The sequence below is a fragment of the Mercenaria mercenaria genome, chromosome 3, assembly GCF_021730395.1.
Source record: "Mercenaria mercenaria strain notata chromosome 3, MADL_Memer_1, whole genome shotgun sequence".
Classification (NCBI taxonomy): domain Eukaryota; kingdom Metazoa; phylum Mollusca; class Bivalvia; order Venerida; family Veneridae; genus Mercenaria; species Mercenaria mercenaria.
In genome coordinates this window covers 5,247,917-5,274,461 of record NC_069363.1, presented here as the reverse complement: position 1 = coordinate 5,274,461, position 26,545 = coordinate 5,247,917, and the positions used below count along the sequence as shown (strand labels likewise).

Genomic DNA, 26,545 nt, shown 5'->3' with positions numbered 1-26,545 from the left:
AATGCTTGTCTGTCTGTTTGGATTTAGAGCCATTTTTCAACAATATTTCAATTAGGTAATGGCTAGAAGTAATCTTAAACAGTGTTCCTGGATTTTTTAACAGTACTAACCTGTTCTCTGCAAGTTACTGTCAACTTCTCCACATGAATTAAGAGGTAGAGGACGAATGATTTCAGACACAGTATCTTCCATTAAATAAACAGGGAGAACACAATGCCCTCACCCGAGGATCAAACTCAAAACCGAATGACCCATACTTCCACACTCTTCCTATTAAACTAATCATGCGGGCAGCAGCAACATAGTTCATGGAATATAAACATCATATTTAGTACATGTTTATTCTTTAAAAAAAAAAAAAAAAATTACTAGTTTTTTATTTATAAATTTACAACTTGTATACAATGTAAATGATCTAAATTTTATTCTACATATACTGAAACAACAGAACTTAGACTCCCTAAAGTCTTACTGTATATCATATTATGCAATAGAAGAGAATACCTTCTTGAATGTTGACTTCTTTATATCTAAGTTCTTATCTTTGGGACTGAAATAAAGTCAACAAATGATAATTCATGAATTACCAACACAACTCAAGATAAACAAAATTTCAATTAAATACAGAAAATTGTTCGCAACTGTAATAAATTCACAGGTCATAATATTGATGAATATTTCAAAAGTTAAATTTTGTTTTTAAGCCAAACCAACACAAATTTAGTTAATGTGGTGATATTCCAGCTTCTGATGGACAAAACCCCTATAAGTCACCCTCTGCGCATTAATTCAAGTACGTGCAGACAACTGGATAGAACCATTTCCTTCCTTAACTCAAATGGATGGTGCATATGAAATAATTTTACACTGCAAGCATGGTTTCAAACCCACAGTGACAAGGGGCAAGTGATTCAAAGTCATGGACCACAATCACTCATTCCCTAGAATATATTAGAAAATAAAACTATTCTGAATATTACATTCTTGCATAAAAACTACTTTTTTCACTGGATCCGCCCATGTATAAACAGGAGAAAATCGTGTGCAAACAAGGCAATTCACTTGCTGTTAATACATGATTTTTATTTTTGAAATGCTTTGCCAGGGACGTATGTATGTATGCGCAGACTGATATTTGGCATCTGCATCTTGTTTCTTCCATAATAACCTCTTCTTGTAGCATTATAGATACAATGTAATCCATTATATGTTTAGCTGTATCAGTTTCCAAGCCCAAACGTACTGCCCCCATCAATGTACGCACTAGCTTCTCTTAGAGTTTACTCCCTTTACAAAGCATCTGTTCAGTTATTGTAAATAACTGTGAATAAATAAGTATCGCGTGTAACTTGTGCTATTGCCCGTTTTTAGGTATTACATTAATGATTTTTGTTAGTATCAGTCGGTTTGTTTTTACCTGATTGTTCGCAGAATTCATATAATAAACCTCAAAAGCTAGTCACTAGCTTCGTACTCATCCGTACTCTGTTTGTTCATACTCAAAATAATTCGAATGTGAAGTTGTTATTCTTAAAATAATTGTGTTCCTGTTTATCAAATTTTTAAGTTATATGCAAAATTATGTGTAATGTAACGTTTGTAATAACCAAAAATAAAAATAAGATGCTCAAAAACCTTCAAATCACGCTTTTAGTAGTGTTGTTGTTATGTGTGCCCCGGTTATGGATATTTAAAACATGTTTACCGTTTCACGGTCACAAACAATCCTGCGGGCTTCTGCAGACGTTAATACACAAAACAAGAGGACCATGATGGTCCTGAATCGCTCACCTCTTCCCACATGACCCAGTTTTGAGTATGACGTCGTTTTTTCTATTATCTGACATAGTGACCTAGTTTTTGAGCTCATGTGACCCAGTTTTGAACTTGACCTAGATATTATCAAGATAAAAATTCTGACCAATTTTCATGAAGATCCATTGAAAAATATGGTCTCTAGAGAGGTCACAAGGTTTTTCTATTATATGACCTATTGACCTAGTTTTTGAAGGTATGTGACCCTGTTTTGAACTTTATCTAGATATCATCAAGGTGAACATTCTCACTAATTTTCATGAAGATCTCATGAAAAATATGGCCTCTAGAGAGGTCACAAGGTTTTTCTATTTTTATACCTACTGGCCTAGTTTTTGACTGCATGTGACCCAGTTTTGAAACTGACCTAGATATTATCAAGGTGAACATTCAGGTCAATTTTCATGAAGATCCATTGAAAAAATATGGCCTCTAGAGAGGTCAAAAGATTTAATGATTTTAGACCTACTGACCTAGTTTTTGACCGCAGTTGACCCATTTTCAAACTTGACCTAGATATCATCAAGATGAACATTCAGACCAACTTTCATACAGATCCCATGAAAAGTATGGCCTCTAGAGAGGTCACAAGGTTTTTTTATTATTTGACCTACTGACCTAGTTTTTTAAGGCACGTGACCCAGTTTCAAACTTGACCTAGATATCATCAAGGTATACATTCTGACCAATTTTTATGGAGATCCATTCACAAGCATGGCCTCTAGAGAGGTCACAAGGTTTTTCTATTTTTAGACCTACTGACCTAGTTTTTGACCGCACATGACCCTGTTTCGAACTTGACCTAGATATCATCAAGATGAACATTCAGACCAATTTTCATACAGATCCCATGAAAAATATGGCCTCTAGAGAGGTCACAAGGTTGTTCTATTATTTGACCTACTGACCTAGTTTTTGATGGCATGTGACCCACTTTCGAACTTGACCTAGATATCACCAAAATGAACATTCAGACCAACTTTCATACAGATCCCGTGAAATATATGGCCTCTAGAGAGGTCACAAGGTTTTTCTATTATTTGACCTACTGACCTAGCTTTTGATGGTACGTGACCCACTTTCGAACTTGACCTAGATATCATCAAGGTAAACATTCCGATTAATTTTCATGAAGATCTCATGAAATATATGGCCTCTAGAGAGGTCACAAGGTTTTTCTATTTTTAGACCTACTGACCTAGTTTTTGACCACACGTGACCCAGTTTTGAACATGACCTAGATATCATCAAGATGAACATTCAGACCAACTTTCATACAGATCCCATGAAAAATATGGCCTTTAGAGAGGTCACAAGGTTTTTCTATTATTTGACCTACTGACCTAGTTTTTGATGGCACGTGACCCAGTTTCGAACTTGACCTAGATACCATCAAGGTGAACGTTCTGACCAATTTTCATGAAGATCTTGTGAAATATATGGCCTCTAGAGAGGTCACAAGGTTTTTCTATTTTTAGACCTACTGACCTAGTTTTTGACGGCACGAGACCCAGTTTCGAACTTGATCTAGATATCATGAAGGTGAACATTCTGACCAATTTTCATGAAGATCTTGTGAAATATATGGCCTCTAGAGAGGTCACAAGGTTTTTCTATTTTTAGACCTACTGACCTAGTTTTTGATGGCACGTGACCCAGTTTCGAACTTGACCTAGATATCATCAAGATGAACATTCTGACCAACTTTCATTAAGATCCCATGAAAAATGTGACCTCTAGAGTGGTCACAAGCAAAAGTTTACGGACGGACGCACGCACGCACGGATGCACGAACGGACGACGGACACCGCGCGATCACAAAAGCTCACCTTTTCACTTTGTGACAGGTGAGCTAAAAACGTGTATTATCCCTAGATTAATGCATTTAGAAAAGATGAATTTAACAGAATTTTTCACACAAAAACTGGATACAGACAAAAATCTAATACTACAGAAAATAAAATTTCATTTTAAATATTTTCAATGTATTATTCATGTATTACCAGTATTTCATAACATGTTGCTTGTAGAAAGTGCCTGTAGCTAGGGGAAGGTCTGACTTCTTCAAGGAACTCTTCACAGCACACAGGAAACAGAACTGCAGTAACTCATCCATCTCCTCTGATAAAGTATACAAGAGATAATCTGATTAGGTTTAAAGTAACACCGACACAATATAAGATCATATCATATGGCAACATTCTAGCTTTTAAACTTTAGCCTGCTAAATTTCTAAAATGGACTGATCCATCATTCAATTTGGGCAATATCATTTATCAATCAAAGGGGTGTTCACTGAAAACTTACTGACTGAATAGGGATCAGTGCAGACCATGATCAGTTGTCGCCAGCAGGCTAAAGGTTAATGGAGGAGGAAGACGAATGCGGTTCAAGCATGGATGAGTACCATGCTAAAACCACCAAACTATCGTCAGTCAGCTGGATGACTTCCTCACATGAAACAATTCTACATCCCTAGCTGGGTTACAACCTACAGTGGTGTAGGGCAACTGCTCAAAACAGCTGTACAGCATTTGCCAGCCAAGCCTTCTATTAAAAAGATTTTTCATTAACTGACTTATACCTGACCAACAACTAAGAAATGCCTCTACAGCCTTACCTGGAGACAATGTTACTGGCTGACCTGTGGCATCATCTTCATTTTCAGCTCCCTCCTACAATATAAAACAAGATATACCATATACTAAGTCCTAGTGGTTTAGGCAAGTGCCTCAAGTTGAGAGGCTGAAGGCTCAAGCCACACTTGGATCCATTCCTATGTGACCTGTTGGTGAGCTGCCCACTAGTTACAAGTCACAGAACGGTTACCAACTGCCTAACCTGCCTAGTGCCCAGCTTTAAACGACAGGAGGTAGATGTGTGGAAAAGCTTTCTCATAACTCAAGGAAACAGAATGTGCCTAAATATGTTATGCATGATGCATGAAAAATGTGTATACATATATGTAGATCTTAAAACATTTGCACTAAAAGAAACTTAAGGATGCAGAATCACTTTTTTTCACAGTTAAGCTTTCATTCTCTGTCAGCTTGAAGAACCTTAGTTTCTTAGACAAATAAGAGGGGGTACTTTATAATACATGTAATATCCCACTTGATTTTGTAAGAAATTCAGGTCTTACAGGTTTCTACTGATACCAGGTGATATCAGTATTTTATAAGCATAAGTTAACTTACAATCTCTTTCATTTTTACATGTTGACATATATTACCCCACCCACTTTTTCTTTGAATGGAAAACATAATTATTTAAACCTACAAAAAAATTCTAATGTTAAGATTTTAAAAGATTCTGCTGCTTTAATGACAAAAAAATGCTTCAAAATGGAAAGAACAAGAGCTGTCTCCATAGGATGACACATGCCCCCGATGGCACTTTGAATGAATAGTTATGGCCGATGTTAGAGTTTAGAACCTTTGACCTACGGACCTGGGTCTTGCGCGCGACACGTCGTCTTACTGTGGTACACATTCATACCCAATAATTTTAAAATCCATGCTTGAATGACAAAGATATGGACCGGACACGCCCATCAATGCACTATCATGAAATATGACCTTTAACGTCTAAGTGTGACCTTGACCTTTGAGCTACGGACCTGGGTCTTGCGCGCGACACGTCGTCTTACTGTGGTACACATTCATGCCAAGTTATTTGAAAATCCATCCATCAATGACAAAGATATGGACCGGACACGAATGCACCATCATGAAAAATGACCTTTAACGTCCAAGTGTGACCTTGATCTTTGAGCTACGGACCTGGGTCTTGCGTGCGACATGTCGTCTTACTGTGGTACACATTCATGCCAAGTTATTTGAAAATCCATCCATCGATGACAAAGATATGGACCGGACACGAAAATTGCGGACAGACTGACAGACAGACAGACCGACAGACTGACAGACCAACAGACAGACGGTTCAAAAACTATATGCCTCCCTTCGGGGGCATAAAAAAGTTGGAGTGAATTTTACTATATTTACCGACCCCTACCCCATTGTGCATCTCACATCAGATTAAGGCCTGACAAAAATGAAGACCGATTTTTTTCGCAACAAGTAGAATCTGTTTAGTTAAATGGTACACTAAAAGCCATATTGAGATGATTAAGCATTTATTTTAGGCATAAATTTTGTATTTTGTCATTTTGTGAAAGGGCAACCTAGTTAAAACTTATTGGCATATAATATATATGTATTTCTAAAATGTGTTAATATGATTTTAATAAATGTACGAGATGTTTCTAAAGAGATTAACAAAACCAACATTTTTCATGAAGTTTTAGAAATACTGAATATTTGTTTTCACTTCCTTGTTAATTTTGATGCCTGATATACATGTACATTATACATGTTTATCAAATGCCATGCAGGAGGTCGTGGGTTTGATCCCCAGCCGCATCATACCAAAGACGTAAACAAGAAACGCGGCAATGCCACGAAACCAGGTTTTCAACACTTTTCATAAGAATAAACAAGAGTGCCAGAATGTCACAATATACGCCCGTCACAGCAAATTTCTTTACTCTAGCACCTGTATTTGCAGATGTAATTTTAATTTTGTGGTTGTTTAGTAATCATTGTAATTCTTTTGTTTTTCTAAGTCCACAAAAAAACTCCTTACCAGGTAGAGATACCTTAAAATACACCTAAAATTAGAAAGTAACAACTATGTCGTACCACAAAAAAGTGGTCTTGGTTTTTCCCTACGGTCAATTATAAAAAAGTTACAATATAAGTTATTTATAGTAACAACTAAGGGAAGTTAATCTTAAAAATAAAATACAAAAAAAAAAAAAAATACAAAAAAAAAAATTGTAAGTCCACACAGAAATCCTTACCAGGTAGAGATTGGTCAAAATACACCTCAAAATTGGATGTAACATGCATGCTGTACTACAGAAAAGTGGTCTCGATTTTTCCCTACGTCTATTAATGAAAAAGCTACAATATAAGCTATTTATAGTAACAACAAAGGGAAGTAATTCTAAAGAAGGGAACTGCGCAAGACACTTCATCTCATGATGGTGTATAATTGTGCCAAGATACATCAAAATCCCTCTATGCATGAAGAAGATATGCTCCGGACAAAGTTTTCATTCTTGTATCCTTTGACCTCTAAGTGTGACCTTGACCTTAGACCCAGGGACCTGGTTCTTGCGCATGACACTCTGTCTCATGATGGTGAACAATTGTGCCAACTTTCATCAAAATCCCTCCATGCATTTAGAAGATATGCTAACCTTAACCCTAACCTAACCCTAACCCTATTTTTTGTAACAATGACCTTGACCGTGATCCCAGAAACCCCAAAATCAATCCCAAGCTACAACTTTATATAAGTTTTCTATACACCAAGTTTCATCATGATAGCTCATTCCTAAGTTAAGTTATTGACCGGAAACCCTTTTTCTATTTTAAGTAACAGTGACCTTGACCTTGACCCCAGAAACCCCAAAATCAATCCCAGCCTTTGTCTTGATATAAGCTACATACATACCAAGTTTTATTCAAATATCTTTACCGAAACAAAATGTATTGACTGGAAACCCTTTTTCTATTTTAAGTAACAGTGACCTTGACCTTGACCCCAGAAACCCCAAAATCAATCCCAGCCTTTGTCTTGAAATAAGCTACATACATACTAAGTTTTATTCAAATATCTTTACCGAAACAAAAGTTATTGACCGGAAACACCAGTTTGACGCCGCCGCCGCCGCCCGCCCGCCCAACCGACATCTACCCTAATCTAATAACTCAGGTTTTCGTTGAAAACCTGGTTAAATATGGTACTAGTAGCTTCCTCGCTTGGTGCTCAGCATTAAGAGGATAGTACTAGGACTGGTCAGCCCGGTGTCAGTATAATGTGACTGGGTGGGGTATCATGCCACGTGTCTACGGCGTGATATTCCAGTGAGGCAGCACTACAAAGTTGGGCACTGGGCTCACTGCTACAAGTAAACACCGTCGTTTATATGACAGAAAAATTGTTGAAAAAGACATTAAACCCAAACACACACACACACACACAAATGCCATACAAATGAAGGTTTACTAATTCTTTAACCCAACTGTGGCAATTAGCTTTTGAAGTATGATAAGTAAAACCCAAATGCATTGCCTCTTAAATAAGTCTTTATTATTATTATTATTATTGTTATGTATCATACCTGTCCTTGAATATCAAGGTGGTCCATATTAAGTTCATCTACACCACCTGTGGCTCCAACATCAGCTTCTATGTTTTCCTCACCATTTTCTTCTTTGTCTTCCTGAGATTCCAATGTTGTACCTTCTGGTATATCTTGAACATCTGTAGGGGTGTTTTCATTCTTTATTGCACTTCCTGTAAAAAGGTTTAAAAATTGTCTTAATTTTCAATAGAAATGAGTGCATCAAAATGTTGTCGATATTATCTGGTTGTTCGAAATCAGAGTTGCTGGGCTGAAATAATGAAAGTAAAAAAACTGAGTAAGAAGTTATAAGATCCTGATAATTAAACAAATTCTACAAAAATACTTGTGCTCCAGTCTATGGGCTCAAACCGTAAACTCAGCCATATTTTCATGCAACAACCTTTCTGACTGGCTTTGCAGGTCAGTAGTTCACCCAGATCTATCTAGATGAAATGTGTTTGGAGGCAATATCATCTTGCATCTTCCTCCATCTTAAAATTGAAAATTCACCCAAACGTTTATTATACCATTATTTTTTGCTATAGTAGCCAGATCCCTGCCTTCCATAACTCCTGCGGTACCCTTAGTTTCACCAGTTTCAGCAGAAAATTCTTTTTCTAGTTCAGCAGGCAGAGGATCATCTTCTATGACAGGTGGTGATGACTTGTCTCCAAATGCCCTGATGAAAATAATTTGTTAACATTTTGATTATTTACTGACAATATTAACTATCTTGACAGAATTTGAGCAAAAATGACTTTTCATTGGAGTAATTCTACATTGAGGCTAAACTACTGCAAAGATTACATAGTTACATAAATTTATTGTAATACTGCTCCTCCATATGTCTCAACTGAACTTCCACAATGAAAGACATACATAATACAATAAGGTTATATGGCATTGTTCTGAACTACATAGTGACATATATTTGGACGAGTACCCATTCAAAAAACATACTGGTTGGGCCTCTAGGCAAATGTAATGTTTTTTCAGATAGGTATGAGCATAGTAAATATTTCAAGTATTGTATAGAAATAAGTTTAATACTGCTATATGATTTACAAATGAATATACTGGATTTTTCACCAAACCTATTCCAAAAGATTTACCGGTCAAAAATATTGTACATAATGCTGTTTGGGGTGAAATTCTAATAGTTTCTTTCATCATTTGAGTATTTTTTCATGTCTTTTACAGTTTTTGTCATTTTTTGAGGAGGTTTCCAGAAATTGCTTCAAATTCAAGGACTTTTCAAGGTCTTTATGAACCCTGTTAGGTTATAACACACTAGATAGTTGTTGTTCTTTATTCTATATAAAATTGACCTATTTCCAATGGCCGCAGCACACATCAGGACCCATTTTAAATGTCTGTAACCTACATTTTCTTGAAGAATGTCAGTGCTAAATAAAAATAAAAAGAAAAGTGGGGGTCATGTCTGATGCAAGAAAAATAATTTCAGTCAAATTACACTGGTGGTGTATGATCTAAGTTTCCATGAAAAATGTTGTCATGTTGTTATTTCATTATGAAAATGCTACCTACATGTCAAGCATAGATCTGTCATGTGATTTTAGCAAAAAAATTGGAAAGAAAGTAAGGAAAATAGCTCTACAGAGCAAAAGAACTGAGAACTATTTGTATCCGCTATTATGCGACTACCTTTTTTTTTCGCACCATTTTTCTATTTAGTGTCTGTATGCCTGTTATACTGCCCTACATACATGCTGCATACTTTTCTCACACTCTCAGAAATTGTTACAGTATCACCTACCAAAGCTCATCCCCTAAAAGATGTACAGGATGTATGCCTTTCCCTTTCATACCAGAATCAAAGAAGTCACTGCCTGACAGAAGTGTTTCTCCTACACCTACTGGACATCTGTAAATATATCTGCCACTTATATAAAAGCCATCAGTGCTAGAATGCATTCTATCAAATGCCAGAAATCTATGAATCATATAACATAAATAATGTGTTTTTTGTTAACATGACTCAATTCTAGTGTGCATATTATTCAATTAATTTTTAACAGACACCACAGTTACATTAAAAAGTACAATTAACTTTATTTGATGTCTGGAACATCTGATAAAATTTATTTATAAACACGAGGTGACCAGTATCTCGTGACACAAAAACCCAGTCAAGCTAACTATCAGGCCAACAAATTGTTTTTATTATCCCTGACTGCATGACTGAAAAACATAGGATACCAGGAAGATGGTTGGGAAATTCATGAAAAAATTCAGAATGTTAAAGAAAAGGAAAACCAGAAAGAAAATTTATAAAATTTTCTCTGGAAATTAACAAAAGAGGTCAAGTAACCGAGAGAAATATTTGTAAATCTGACATCATAAAAACAAAGTCTATGGCATACCTGTTTCCATAAACATTGACGGAACAAACTTGCCCTTTCTGCACATGTTTAAAGGTAGAAGGAGTTAAATTTCCTCGTACAATCACACCAGGTAACATCAAATCTGGAACCAGAGAAAAAACACAATGAAATAGTATGTCTTCAAAAAAAAACATGTCATTCCAGCTGATAGCATTTTGAAAGGAGCAACATTTTAACCCATTCTCATTAGTCGATACCGAGATGCTAGCTTAACCAAATCAAACCTCGAAGCCGACACAGAGGAATGGGCGAGTGCAACAGTTCTACATATTCTTCAAATACTATTATACCCATCTGTAATGTGTACAAAAATGCTTAACTTATAGACAAAAGAGAAAAATGAAGTCTTAGTTTTGCACTTGAAAAATTGTGCCAAGCTATTTGAATATCTATCTACATATACAAAACTACAAAAGTTACAGACCAAACAAGAAAAACAAGCGCGCTCCACTATTCGGGGATTTGACAGTAAAATGAATATATGTCTCAATAAGAGACCTCTACTTAAAAAGAAAGATACACCAAGGGGCATTATTCTGTCAAGAACACAATTAAGAGTTATTGGGATTGTTACAACACATGCAAATGATGATGGTAAAGATATATTTTGAGTTTCAACTCACTTTCAAGTCATTATCTTATATAGTACCAAAGTTATGGCCAAAAAACAAAGTTTGTTAAAAAATTTAAGTATAAAAGGGGCATAATTTGGTCAAAAATACAAATCAGAGTTATGGGGTTTGTTACCACACATGCAGATGATGATGATATAGATACATTTCAAGTTTGAAGTCTTTATCTTATATTGCATTAAAGTAATATCCAGAAAGCAAAGATTGCAAAAAAAAGTTTAAGTACAAAAGGGGCATTACTCTGTCAAAAATACAATTAGAGTTATGGGGTTTGTAACCACATATGCAGATGATGATTATAAAGAAATATTTTTAATTTCAAGTCATTATCTTTTAAAGTATCAAAGATATGTCTATAAACGAAGCTTTCGAAAAAATTTAACATGAAAATAATCCCAAGTATAACAACTTTGTGACCTTGACCTTGGGTATAATGGGCCCAACCCCTGCACATACTTTGTTTGTATGCTGGACAATGTTTATGTGGACTTACAGTAAGACATAAGCAATAGTAACAAAGATATGACAGAAAAACAAAGGTTGCTGAAAAACTTGAACCTTAAAAATAACCTAAGTATAACACCTTGGTGACCTTGACCTCGGGTATAATAGGCTCAGCCCCTATATATAATTTGTTTGTATAGTTTGGACAATGTTTATGTGAAGTTACAGTAAGATATAAGCAATATTGACAAAGATATGACAGAACAAGAGCTGTCTCCACAGGATGACACATGCCCCCAATGGCACTTTGAATGAATAGTTATGGCCGATGTTAGAGTTTAGGACCTTTGACCTACGGACCTGGGTCTTGCACGCGACACATCGTCTTACTGTGCCACACATTCATGCCTAGTTATTTTAAAATCCATGCATGAATGACAAAGATATGGACCGGACATGCCCATCATTGCACTATGAAATATGACCTTTAACGTCTAAGTGTGACCTTGACTTTTGAGCTACAGACCTGGGTCTTGCCCGCGACACGTCGTCTTACTGTGGTTCACATTCACGCCCAGTAATTTTAAAATCCATGCATGAATGACAAAGATATGGACCGGACATGCCCATCATTGCACTATCATGAAATATGACCTTTAACGTCTAAGTGTGACCTTGACCTTTGAGCTACAGACCTGGATCTTGCCCGCGACACGTCGTCTTACTGTGCCACACATTTATACATAGTGACTTGAAAATCCATCCATGGATGACAAAGATATGGACCGGACACGCCCATCAATGCACTATCATGAAAAATTACCTTTAACGTCTAAGTGTGACCTTGACCTTTGAGCTAAGGATCGGGTCTTGCACACGACACGTCGTCTTACTGTGGTACACATTCATGCAAGTAATTTGAAAGTCCATCCATGGATGACAAAGATATGGACCGGACACGAAAATTGCGGACAGACCGACAGACAGTTCAAAAACTATATGCCTCCCTTCGGGGGCATAAAAACAAAGGTTGCCGAAAAACTTTAACCTAAAAAATAACCTACTGTAACAGCTTGGTGACCTTGACCTTGGGTATAATGGGCTCAGCCCTTACTCATACATTGTTTGTATACTGGACAATGTTTATGAGAAGTTACAGTAAGATATAAGCAATAGTAACAAAGATATGACAGAAAAACAAAGGTTGCCGTAAAACTTTAACCAAGAACGCCGGGGCGAGTAGAATAGCCCCCTATTCTCCAAATAGTGGAGCTAATGATGTACAATCTTTAACTTTTGGCTTTTTGGCTTTCACCCTGATCTGGAACTATTAATTGTGAATGTTTGTGCTTAGGAATATGAATATTCATCCAATCATACAAAAGCTACAGACATAAGATTTTTGACCTCTTTTAGCTAAAGGTGTGAAAGTTACTTGAATATTCAACCATTCATACAGAAGTTATAGACAGGACAGGAAAAATTAGGCCTTACAGTAATTTTTTTGCTAGTAAGTCTAGTTTTAATTTTTCAAAAGGGGTCACTTAGTGTTACCTTGACTTTAAGGTAAGAGGATAGGCATTAAACCTGACAGTTTAAACACTATATGTCTCCCAGGTCTATGACATCAGGGTCATAAAAAAGCAGTTATCTATCTGAACTTGATGATTTTCAGAGAATGTTACCTGCCCCGTCCACAAGTTTCTTGAACACAGGTGGCCATGTTGTAAATCTTTCTATCAGATCTGGATACCTCCACAACAGGTAAACTGCAGTATAAACATAATATATTAATTTGGTGTCATCTCTGTTTAATCAAACATGTGTCAAGCCTCAAGCTATATGTGAATATTTTCAAAATCTATAAAATGCTTTCATTAGTTTTTTAACGCAACATGAAGAAGAAATTAAATCATTCCATGCGTTTTAAACACTATTTACATATAAATTGAATGAAAATACTTTAGTAAAGGGCCAACTGCTATCTTTAACAAGATGATAAAAGAAGCTGCCTAATGGCATACCTTAAAACAATGAAATATAAGACATTTTAAGGGACTGTAAATGTTTACAATAAATTTTAATATATGAGCCGAGTCATGAGAAAACCAACATAGTGGCTTTGAAACCAGCATGGATCCAGACCAGCCTGCGCATCCGCGCAGTCTGGTCAGGATCCATGCTGATCGCTAACAGTTTCTTTAACTGCAATAGACTTTGAAAGTGAACAGCATGGATCCTGACCAGACTGCGCGGATGCGCAGGCTGGTCTGGATCCATGCTGGTCGCAATCCCACTATGCTGGTTTTGTCGTGGCACGGCTCATACTATGTTGACTCTTGATTTCTGGCTCTTATCATAACAACTCAATTTGGGTTCTACTATAGCAGGGTGCTGCTAATTAATAACAAGCACTTTGAAATACAATGTAATTTTACAACCTGTTGGAACAAGTACTTTTTGTTTATCCATCTCAAACAAAAGAGGTTGTTTGTTAACACAGTATATGAAGGCATTGTCGCCAGCATGTGTGTATATCTTCACAATGGTCACTTCCTCTTTGTTGGGTATTATATCTGCAACAGTCTCAGTGTCTGTACCATTGAAATTCTTCTGTATCTCTAACCTTAGTTTCTTTCTGTAAGAAACAAAGACAGGCATGGATCAGAGACTGCAATGTCTACCTTTGTCTTCTAACTAGAGCTATGGATCAAACAAGAAGACCAAGATGGCCCTAGGTTGCTCACCTGAGTAACAACCATAACAGTAAAAACATGTTTGACCTAGTGATTTCATGGAGACAAATATTCTGACCAATTTTCATTAAGATTGGACCAAAAATGTGGTCTCTTGAGTGTAAACAAGCATTTTCTTTGACTTGACCTAGTGACCTAGTTTTTGCACCCACATGTCCAAGATTAAAACTTGTCCAACATTTCATGAAAACAAACATTCTGACAATGTTTTGGGAAGATTGGAGCAAAAATGTGGCCTCTAGAGTGTAAACTAGCTTTTCCTTTGATTTGACCTAGTGACCTAGTTTTGACCCCACATCCAAAACATACTAACAAATTATTCTAAACTGTACATGTTACATCGACTGTGCAAAGGAAATTTTACTGAAAGATGAAAGGAAGAGTACAGTTTAAGCAAAGTGATCAAATATCTGTTAGACATCAAAGAAGAAAATGAGTCACATTTATATCCCTCAAATGTGTTGTGTTGTTTCTTGAAAATTTAGCTTGAGAAAAGATTGACTGAACATAGGAGAATAAAATTGTATTCATAATCTGCAGTAAATGTTTTTCAGAATACAATGAAACTTATGAATATATTTATGTGTGATTTTTGTATGTGCCACTTTATTTCACTAATTCAGCGAATGTACAAGCATAATTATACTAGAACTTTTTTATTCTGTAGACCTAGGGCTTTGATATCTGGTGTGTAGCATCATCTAGTGGTCCTCTACCAAAATTGTTCAAATTATCCCCCTAGGGTCAAATATGGCCCCGCCCCGGGGGTCACAAGGTTTATATGGACTTATATAGGGAAAAAAAGTTTAAAAATCTTCTTGTCTGAAACCACAACACTTAGACCTTTGATATTTGGTTTATAGCATTGTCTTATGGTCCTCAAACAAAATTGTTCAAATTGTACCCCTGGGGTGAAAAGAGGCCCTACCCCTGGGGGTCCCAAGTTTTATATAGACTTATATAGGAAAAAAAATTTAAAAATCTTCTTGTCTGAAACCATACGACCTAGGCTTTTGATATTTAGTATGATGCATTGTCTAGTAGTCCTCTACCAAAATTGTTCAAATTATGCCCCTGGGGTTAAAAGAGGCCCCACCCTAAGGTCACTTAGTTATTATGTGTGTCATATAGGAAACAAATACTAAAAATCATCTGATCCTATTTCCAGGACTGTTTAATTATAATTACCTGATAACCCGAAGTAATATGTTGTCACTTGACTGTGACCTTGATCTACTGACCTACTTTCTTGTTTGTTAAGATACAGCCTTGAAATTTTGATGACATAAACAGTTTTGCACACCAAGCATAAAACTGAATTTCATTGACCATGAATGTGACCTACTGACTATCTTAATATTTTATCATCAGTTTGATATTTGAAACATGTAGCTCATATTACTAAGGTGAGCGATCCAGGGTCATCATGACCTTCTTGTTATAGAATTACCTCCCTTTGTTGTTACTATAAATTGCTCATTTTGTGCCTTTTTTATATTAGCTAACCTGAGCACAAAGTGCTCGGGGTGAGCTGTTGTGATCGCTCACTGTCAAGCATCCGTTTGTCCGTCGTCCGTCCGTCAACACTTTCTTTTTAAACAACATCTCCTCCTAAACCACCAGGCTAATTTTGATGAAACTTCACAGGGATTTTCGTTGGATGGTCCTCTTTAAAAATTGTTCAAAGAATTGAATTCCATACTGAACTCTGGTTGCCATGGCAACCAAAAGGAAAATCTTCTTGTCCAAAACGGCAAGGCGTAGAGCCTCGATATTTGGCATGTGTCATCATCTGATGGTCCTCTATGAAGGTTTTGCAAATTATGCCCCTGGGGTGAAAAGAGGCCCCGCCCTGGGGGTTCAAAGTTTTACATAGACTTATATAGGAAAAAACTTTAAAAATCTTCTTGTCTGAAAGCGCAAGACATAGGCCTTTGATATTTGGTATGTAGCATTGCCTTGTGGTCCTCTACCAAGATTGTTCAAATTATTACCCTTGGGTGAAAAGAGGCCCCTCTCCATGGGTCCCAAGTTTTACATAGAGTTATATAGGAAAAAACTTTAAAAATCTTCTTGACTGAAACTGCAAGGCCTAGGCTTTTGATATTTGATACGTTGCATTGCCTAGTGATCCTCTACCAAAACTGTTCAAATTATGCCCCTGTGTCATTTGACTGTGACCTTTACCTACTGACCTACTTTCTTGTTTTTTTAGCTCACCTGAACAATGTCAGGTGAGTTTTTGTGATCGCTGGATGTCCAGCGTCTGTCGTCTGTCTGTCAACATTTAGCTTGTGTATGCGATAGAGGCTGATTTTTCCAATTGATCTTCATGAAATTTTGTCAGAACGATTACCTTGATGAAATCTAGGCCAAGTTCGAAAATGGGTTATCTGGTTAAAAAACTAGGTCACTAGGTCAAATCAAAGAAAAACCTTGTGTATGTGATAGAGGCTGTATTTTTAGCTCACATGAGCCAAAGGCTCAGGGTGAGCTATTGTGATCACTCACCGTCTGGCGTCTGGTGAAGCTCTACAAAAATTATTCAAAGAATTGAATTCCATGCAGAACTCTGATTGTCATGGCAACCGAAAGGAAAAACTTTAAAAATCTTAATCTCAAAAAACCAGAAGCCCTAGAGATTAGATATTTGGTGTGAAGCATTGCCTAGTGGACCTCTACCAAGTTTGTTCAAATCATGACCTCGGGGTCATATGATTTTACATAGGAAAATCTTAAAAAATCTTCTTCTCAATAACCAGAAGCCCTAGAGCTTAGATATCTGACATGTAGCATTGCCTTGTGGACCTCTACTAAAGTTGTTCAAATCATGACCCCGGGGTCACTTGATTTTGCATAGATTTCTAAAGGAAAATCTTCAAAATATTTTAAAAAATAAACCAGAAGGCCTAGAGCTTAGATATTTGACATGTAGCATTGCCTAGCGGACCTCTACAAAATTTGTTCAAATCATGATCCCCGCAGTCAAAATTGACCCCGCCCCAGGGGTCACTTGATTTTACACAGGAAAATCTTCAAAATTTTTCTAAAAATAAACCAGAAGGCCTAGAGTTTAGATATTTGACATGTAGCATTGCCTAGTGGACCTCTACAAACTTTGTTCAAACTTGACCCCCAAGGGTCAAACTGACCCAACCCCAGGGGTTACTTGATTGTACATAAGGAAATCTTCATAAATTTGCTAAAAATAAACCAGAAGGCCTAGATCTTAGATATTTGATATATAACATTGCCTAGTAGACTTCAACAAACTTTGTTCAAATCATGACCCCCGGGGTAAAATTTGCCCCGCCCCAGGGGTTACTTGATTGTACATCTTCCAAAAAATTCCTAAAAATCATCAGTTTGACATTTGAAACATGTAGCTCATATTACTCAGGTGAGCGATCCATGGTCTTCATAACCCTCTTGTTGAATTGATCTCATGAAATTTGGGCGGAATGATTGCCTTGATAAATCTAGGCCAAGTTCGAAAATGGGTCATCTGGGGTCAAAAACTAGGTCACTAGGTCAAATCAAAGAAAAACCTTGTGTATGTGATAGAGGCTGTATTTTTCAATTGATTTTCATGAAATTTTGCCAGAATGATAACCTTGATGAAATCTAGATCAAGTTCAAAAATGGGTCATCTGGGTTCAAAAACTAGGTCACTAGGTCAAATCAAAGAAAAACATTGTGTATGCAATAGAGGGTGTATTTTTCAATTGATCTTCATGAAATATGGTCAGATTGATTACCTTGATAAAATCAAGATCAAGTTAAAATATGGGTCATCTGGAGTCAAAACTAGGTCACTAGGTCAAATCAAAGAAAAACCTTGTGTGTGCGATAGGCTGTATTTTTCAATTGATCTTATGAAATTTGGTCAGAATGATTGCCTTGATGAAATCTAGGTTGAGTTTGAATATGGGTCATTGGGGATCAAAACCTAGGTCATTAGGTCAAATCAAAGAAAAAACCTTGTGTATGCAATAGAGGCTGTATTTTTAAATTGATTTTCATGAAACTTGGTAAGAATGATTGCCTTGATAAAGTCTAGGTCAAGATCGAATATGGGTCATCTGGGATCAAAAACTAGGTCACTAGGTCAAATCAAAGAAAATCCTGGTGTATGCGATAGAGGCTGTATTTTTAAATTGATCTTCATGAAATTTGATCAGATTGATTGCCTTGATAAAATCTAGGCCAAGTTTTAATATGGGTCATCTGGGGTAAAAAACTAGGTCACTAGGTCAAATCAAAGAAAAACATTGTGTATGCGATAGAAGCTGTATTTTTTAATTGATCTTCATGAAATTTGGTCAGAATGATTGCCTTGATAAAATCTAAGTCAAGTTGGAATATGGGCCGTCTGGGGTCAAAAACTAGGTCACTAGGTCAAATTAAAGAAAAACCTTGTGTATGCGATAGAGGCTGTATTTTTCAATTGATCTTCATAAAATTATGTCAGAATAATTGCCTTGATGAAATCTAGCTTGAGTTTAAATATGGGTCATCTGGGGTCAAAAGGTGGGTCATAGGTCAAATCAAAGAAAAACCTTGTGTATGCGATAGAGACTGTATTTTTCAATTGATCTTCATGAAATTTGATCAGAATGATTGTCTTGATAAATTCTAGGTCAAGTTTGAATATGGGTCGTCTGGGGTCAAAAACTAGGTCACCAGGTTATATCTAAGAAAATACTTGCTTAAACTCAAGAGACCACATTTTTGGTCCAATCTTAATTAAAATTGGTCAGAATATTTGTTTCCATAAAATCACTAGGTCAAACATGTTTACACTGTTATGGTGTGTTTCTCAGGGGAGCGACCTAGGGCCATCTTGGCCCTCTTGTTAGATACAACCTTGAAATTTGGATGAATTTTGCACACCGATCTTAACACTGACTTTCAGTGACCATGAATGTGACCTATATATTGCCCTGCTTGGCGGAGCTCTTGTTTCTAATTTCAGCAGAAAGTTTATTCTGTACAGTACAGTAAAGTGCATATTAGTAAAATTAAAAATATATATCTTGACCAAATTCAATTCTTTGAACAATTTTGAAAGGGGGCCATCCAAGGATCATTCCTGTGGAGTTTGGTGTTATTCTGGCCAGTGGTTTTCAAGAAGAAGATTTTTTTAGAAATTGTTGACGGATGATGGACGACGTACTATGCACGATGGACATCAAGCGGTCACAATAGCTCACCTTGTCACTTCATGACAGGTGAGCTAAAAATAAGTTTCAAAGCTATATGCCTTTAAATGATAGCCATATGTACTTGCACACAAAACTTTAACCAGGATTTTCTAACTCCAAAAGGGGGCATAATTTGGCCAAAATGCAGGTCACAGTTATGGGACTTGATGCTATCAATTAGTTTTATAACCCCGAAGACACATGTGAAGTTTCAATTCAATATCTGCAATAGTTTTGGAGATAGTAACTTGCATGTAAAACTTTAACCAGGATTTTCTAAGTCCAAAAGGGGGCATAATTTGCCCAAAATACATGTCAGAGTTATGGGACTTGACCTAGTGAGGTTGGCATTGATCTAGAAAAAGAAAAGATAAGTTTCAAATCTATATGCCTTTAAGTAATAGCTGTATGTACTTGCATACAAAACTTTAACCAGGATTTTTTAAGTCCAAAAGGGGGTATAATTTGGCCAAAATGCAGGTCAGAGTTATTGGACTTGATGCTATCAACTAGTTTTATAACCCTTAAGACACATGTGAGGTTTCAATTCAATATCTGCATTAGTTTTGGGGATAGTAACTTGCATGTAAAACTTCAACCAGGATTTCCTTAGTCCAAAAGAGGCCATAATTTGCTCAAAATACAGGTGAGAGCTATGGAACTTGACCAAGTGAGGTTGGTTATTGACCTAGAAAAAGAAAAAATAAGTTTCCAAGCTATATACCTTTAAAGATAGCCATATGTACTTGCATGCAAAACTTTAACCAAGGTGTGATGCTGACGCCGACGCCTGGGTGAGTAGTATCGCTAGACTATTCTCGAGCTAAAAACAAGAGCACCGCAATGCAGAGCAATATACACACCAAACAAAGTCATATGACCTTTGACCCCTAAGTGTGACCTTGACCTTGAAACCAGCCATCCAAAACATGCGCTCTGCACATCAACTCAATGTGGTGAACATTTGTGCCAAGTTTCTTTAAAATCTTTCAAGCAGTTCAAGAGTTACAGAGCAAACACGAAACAAACTGATATGACCTTTGACCCCTGTGGCCTTGACCTTGAAGCGAGCAATCCAAAACATGCGCTCTGCATGTCGTCTGGATGTGGTGAACATTTGTGTCAAGTTTCTTCGAAATCCTTCAAGGGGTTCAAGAGTTACAGAGCGGACACCGGGGATATAACATAATATGTCCTTTCGGGCGTATAATACAGAAGTTAACTCTGAAATAGCTTTATTTCTTTATTCTAATTTCATATGAAGCTAAATAAAGGGTTATATCTGTAATTCCAAACAATTTTACATATATTATGCTTGCACCCACAATTTTCACAGAAAACCCCCAAAACTTGAAATTGGTCAGTCATAGGGGGTGCAAAAATCTCTCAGAGAAAAAAAGTTGTGGGAACACTGAATTTGCTCTTGGTTTTTTTTTGTGATTTTAAATATATTGCAAGTGACAGGAAAGAGAAGTATTTATAAATCTTTAATCCAGATAAAAACACAAAATTTTGCAAATCTTATTTATTGTTAATATTAATTAGCAATTTGTGTGCCATGTGTAAGCTCAGGAATCATCCTAGGTCAAAATTTTAGGGAGAAGTGACTTCTCCCTCCGCAGAATTTAGGGAGAAATCGAGGAATTTAAGGAGAAGATTCGGCATAGTATTCAGTTTCCCGCCTATATATCCACTTTCTATGGGTCTTGCAGTAAGTTATAATTATAAACAGTAATTATTTAAGGAAATTGAATATTGCATTATTATTTTCATGAATTTCAAAAAAAAGTGCAAACTGAGCTATGAAAAAGTCGTCTTTAAATTTTTATCCGAAATTTACACGTCTGAAACTCGTAAAATTATCAGGTGCACGTTAGAAACGCCGTGAAAATTTTCATTCATGTTTCGATTCTCGTGCTTTAATAATGCCCGATTCTTGCATCAACTTGTTCAGATTTATACATTTAACAGATTTATTTATTAATCTTTTCGAAAATAATACCAAACTTGTAGATATTGGCTATCAATTTACAATATTATATTTTGTACGGCAGTTCAGACGTCCGAATCGTTTTTTATCCACAGTGCCCGGGCAATTCATTTATAGAAATTGGCTGCAATTGAAATAATTTTTTAAGTAATTTTTAATAATATCAAGAAATAATATACAATTGATGCATAAGATATTGCACACGTTTAGTTCATCGGCTTTTTACACGCCGATTGAAAATTTTCAAAATGGCGGCGGCTTACAATATTATTGTAACTACAGTAGGATATTAACGCTACGATTGGCTGAAGTTTGACAGGTGAGTAGGTGGGGTCAACCATGGATTTATCGGTAATATCAAGTTTTACAACTTTAAGTAAACAGATTAGGCTACAACACTTTGGATTTCGCCCGGAGGTGATAATTAGGCAAAGTGGCCAACTTTACAGCGACAATATCGCTCAAATCACCTTGTAAGATGATCCCTGAAGCTTTTATCAAATTTGCGTTTTTCTCACGACTAAGATTACAATAATATTAATAAACTTACGTTTTTCTTTAGGATTTTAGACTTGGATCGTAACCATAAACTGTTGAAAGTGTTTACTTCTTGAATAAATAACAGTGACTAACAGAAATTGTTGTTAAAATTTCATTATTATTAGGTAATTATGTCTCCAACCCAAGTGAGAGCTACTTATAAAAATATTTACAAAAAAAAAATATTTTTTTGTACTTTATGAAAATTAGAAATAGACTTTCTCAAGCAATCGCCCTTAATACTGTATGTCATAGTGCACATATATTGATTACTGGTCCTCTAGACCTGGATCCAGTTACCGGACCCCTTGCCACTTCCACTTGACAAAGCTGCAGTTTCACACTATGTAACTTTGAAGTGCTTTAATTGCTGTACTACCTTCATAGATACACAGACATCTGCATTACATCATTATTTCCCTGTTTAAAAGGCATATATAAAAGTATACAAACTTGTTTTTAATGTTTGGCTATGTTTTCTTATCCGAAAAATGGTGCACTTAAAACATGGTCTGACAACAGTTAGCAAATTAAGTAACAACTACTTATATAACTAAAACAACGCCTTACCTATCTGAACCTTTCATAGAACTCTGAGATTTAACTCTAAATGGCTTTTTGAACATTTTAATAACAAAAAGCATGCACCAACTATTTCACAACAAACTCCCACACTTTTTAACGGTGTTCTGTGTAAATATATCCCGTGAAAATAGTCTTTCAAGTTGTAGGCATCAACACACTAAATGCTGACCACCGTTATTAGGTTACATTCTACCAATTCAATTCCTTATTTATTTCATATTAATAACAAAACATTCAGACCTCATTTTCAGCACTTTAGAGCATTTCAATGATATGAAAACCATATATGGTCATTTAGTATAACATGTCTTCTTAGGAAAAACAGAAAAATATTGACATGTTATGTTGTATATAAGAAAAATAATCTGTTCTGAGAAATATCACCCTCTAAAAATGCCCCCATGAAAACAGCCGTTTAGCAGTTACGCGTAGGTAGACATTTTTCGCAAAGAATAAAACTTATTCCAAGAAATTTACAATGAAAATGGACTAGATCTATTCGCATACTATAAGCAATAAACATAAGCCAAAAATTTAAGTAGTCACTTCCGGTTTGGTGTAATTCATCCTAATAAGGTAGTAGGGTACACTTAGAATCGAAAATTTTGGGCACGGCCAGGCTTACATGTAGCGAGTCGCAATTTTGCACTTCCCTAATGAGCATAATCAGGGTGGCCATTTTATAAATTGCGTGCATGTTTTTAGCTTTCAATTAATGGCAAGATCAGGACTTTCATACAAGAATACAGAAAGTTATCAAAACGAAAGTTTTACACAATCCATTAAAAATAGCATGCCAAAATCATCAATTTTGCACTTTTTGAACAGCCCTCAATGACCCCACTGCATGAACAATGCCCAATTTTATTGCATTTCTCAATTTAATACTCCCTACTGAACTTCAGGATATAAACGGAACGTGGGCCCATCCAGCTCACTTTTTCACAAAATAGAGAAAAATGTTCCTGAGTATCAATCAACAAGCACGGAACCCTTCCGTGATTTGAATTTCCCGCGCCAATGTGACTCGCCGTTTCATGCAAAGCTAGCAGCAGTTAGTTTTACAACTTACATCAGAATTTTACATGTATCTGCTGTTTAAATTTTCTAAAGAATTAACAATCATTATCTCTCACCTTAATTTACAGACATCCAAAATCACGAAGTTCTAATTATAACAAATATTGACGAATGAAATTATGAAATCTCATAGCAGCTTTATACTCGACAATTTGAGAGCAAATTCATCATGAAATAAATAAACTACAGAATTAATTAAGTTTTGTAACATTCATTTCGGGTTTGACCTGAGACCTATATAATAATGCATGTGTCTTATAACCTCTTTGATTTGACTACTGTTTTTTCTCGCACTACGCATAAACGCCATTTATAAGAAAATATTTCTAATTTGAAAAGCTCTCAAGCAGATTGTCCTGCCTGTCAAAGCGATGACGAGCATATTCATCAAGTCGCTTTATTCTTTTTTGAGAATTTTCCATTTCCTCGGCGAGCTGCATTTCTTCGCTTCGTTTGTGACATTTTTTAGCTATTTCTAACGCTTTGGAATAGTTTCTTTTTCTGAACTGAAGATCGCATTGGCAAAGCAGAAAATCAGCTTCCAAAGTAGGTGGTATTGTGTCAGCTCCCTTGCTCATATTATTTAGTATTTCTTCAGCTTCGTGTACATCATCTACATTGCATTCTAGTTCATGGAACCTAAAACTGTCACCACATTTTAGCAAAAGGTCAACGAGAAGACAGTTACAAAATCCCAGACCTAACGGTCCATCTGAAGTTACCGACATATTAAAATATTCGCGTGCTTTGTATATATAACGTTTTGCTGATTGTATGCATTCGTTCTGAGCACTGCACCATTTCAGTTCACACGGCTTTCTACCAATGTTTCTAAATATTATCAGCTCTAGTTTAGCTATATTACAACGACTAAGTTCATAATATAGCCAACCCATAGCTGTATGTGACCAGATATTTGGGCATGTCTGTACCAATTGAAGATTTTCAAGGAGAAATGTCTCCAAACGTCCGAGCCTTTGGGTTTTTAACAACAACCATGATTTTACAGACATGCCTTCCCCTCGTAAGTAGTCGCGGTTACAGGAAAACTCGAGAATATTATCGATTTTTTCAACTATTGGTTCGGCATCGTCAAAGTTACCGGTAAAAATCTTTTCCATGCCTTTGAAGTAATAAACGATACAAAGAATATCATTATTTTCTATCATTTCTGACTGAACTAATACCTTTTTAATGTCCAGAGTTCCTTCGTTTAAACCAAAATTTAGTTTATCATATATAACTTCCAGATTTCTTACTTGTTTTCTGTTTGGAATTCCGACATGAGGTAATGGATATTGAATGAGTTCATCTTCTGTGTTCAGAAACGACACAATTTCTCTTAAAGCAAGTTTACACTCGGTCACAGAATTGTATTTATGAATTACAAGTTTTGTTAGTACAGCTGCCTTGTGTCTGTCTGATTTAACATCCTGAACTGCATTATAATCATCGGAAGTTAAATAGCCCTTTTCTATGATTTTATCAATTGCCTCTGAAGTGTAGCCATGTTGGGCCATCAATGTCTCAAAGATGTATATCTCTGACGGCTCTAAATCTGATGGAGACATATCTGAGACTTTTTCACTATCAGATGATGAAATGGAAGACACTCCGTAAATAGCGCATGGTAAAGTCTGCAGAAGTTCGTCAACTTTTGTCTGCAAATGTTGATGGCTTATTGCTAAAAGGTCTCGAAACTTCTTCAAACCGAGACAAGGGTGTCGACTTTTCAAAATACATTGTATTAGTTTTTTCGTCTTCCTTTTATTTCTCTTAGCACTAGAAATAATTTCCCAGTCTGAAGAGTCCAAGATTCCAAAAGCAATAAGTCCATCTACGAGACCACAGTCATGAACATACAAATCACCCTTCAGTATTTCTTGTAATGTTTTTGATATAAACTTGATTTGATGTTTGTTGGTTTTACAGACTTTTCCGTAGAGACCAGCTGAATGAATTATTCGATTGCCGCTATCATACCCTGATTCCTTTTGTTTAAAATCTTCAATTACTTTCTTAACAGGTTTTACTAAATGTGTATGGTTCCTTTTCAGGGCTTCAGCTAATTGTTCAAATGCTTCGAGTGGTTTTCCAGTTGTTGATAAGTACCGAACAAGACGGTTTACCTTCCGTTCCTTTGCTGGTTCCATGTGAATTGTCTGCCAAGCGTCTGCAGATAATGTGCCGTTTTCAATGAGCGTGTCAGCTATACTAGTGTCAGAGACATATAAGTCGTCCTTCAAGACGGCCGACATTTCCTCTGCTAATGAATTCATTGTCTTTCTAAGGAACCTTAAATTGATAAAAAAAAATAAAGCTATTGTCTTATGGAATGAAATAAAGAAAACAAATACAGATTAGAATGGTTTCGAATATGATCGAACATATAGAATGTACATAAGTTTGTCTAACGAAACGTAATGGAAATGAACTTACGAAAAGTACGACGCTTTCACAATACTACAAGACGCATTTTCCTAATACGATAATACAGTTTCTTCTGCTCTTATAGGTTTGAATCGACTGTGATTTCTTGTGTGTTGCCTTCTTCATTTATATCATTGGAAGCGGAATTTCCATTAGAATTTTCTTTTCATATTTCGTTCACATAAATTTCCCCCTAAAAATCCTAATACACTGATATTTATTTTTCTGGGCTAGTGTAATCAAATTTTATATCAACATATTTTATATTGCAATAGTGTTTAATCAAAACAGCAATCGAGCAAAGGGTACATGATAACGTACACTTGACTTAGTTAATTCTATATTTGCGATAAACAGCACAAATCAGATACAGAAAATATTCAAATTCAGCACGAGTTCCTAAATTCTTGAAAATCAAAACTAGTTTTTTCTACTTAATATGATTTTATCCGTGGATCAATGTAC

At 36.0% G+C, this 26,545-nt stretch overlaps 1 protein-coding gene across 2 annotated transcripts in view; it reads right to left on the bottom strand.

The window, feature by feature from the left end:
- The window catches only part of LOC123525543 (eukaryotic translation initiation factor 2D-like), a 35,573-nt gene extending 12,707 nt beyond the window's left edge, over positions 1-22,866 (bottom strand). Inside the window, exons 1-10 of one of the 2 annotated variants that reach the window (XM_045304668.2) lie at positions 22,556-22,863; positions 13,937-14,133; positions 13,181-13,264; positions 10,399-10,501; positions 9,792-9,899; positions 8,542-8,693; positions 8,009-8,184; positions 4,436-4,490; positions 3,819-3,936; positions 505-550 (exon numbers count right to left, since the gene is read on the bottom strand). In XM_045304668.2, coding sequence (XP_045160603.2) covers positions 505-550; positions 3,819-3,936; positions 4,436-4,490; positions 8,009-8,184; positions 8,542-8,693; positions 9,792-9,899; positions 10,399-10,501; positions 13,181-13,264; positions 13,937-14,133; positions 22,556-22,629 — 1,113 coding nt within the window. In that variant the 5' untranslated portion in view covers positions 22,630-22,863. Of the gene's footprint in view, positions 1-504; positions 551-3,818; positions 3,937-4,435; positions 4,491-8,008; positions 8,185-8,541; positions 8,694-9,791; positions 9,900-10,398; positions 10,502-13,180; positions 13,265-13,936; positions 14,134-22,555 lie in introns of both variants that reach the window. The other variant, XM_045304669.2, reaches the window with a different exon arrangement.
- Positions 22,867-26,545: the final 3,679 nt, after the last annotated feature.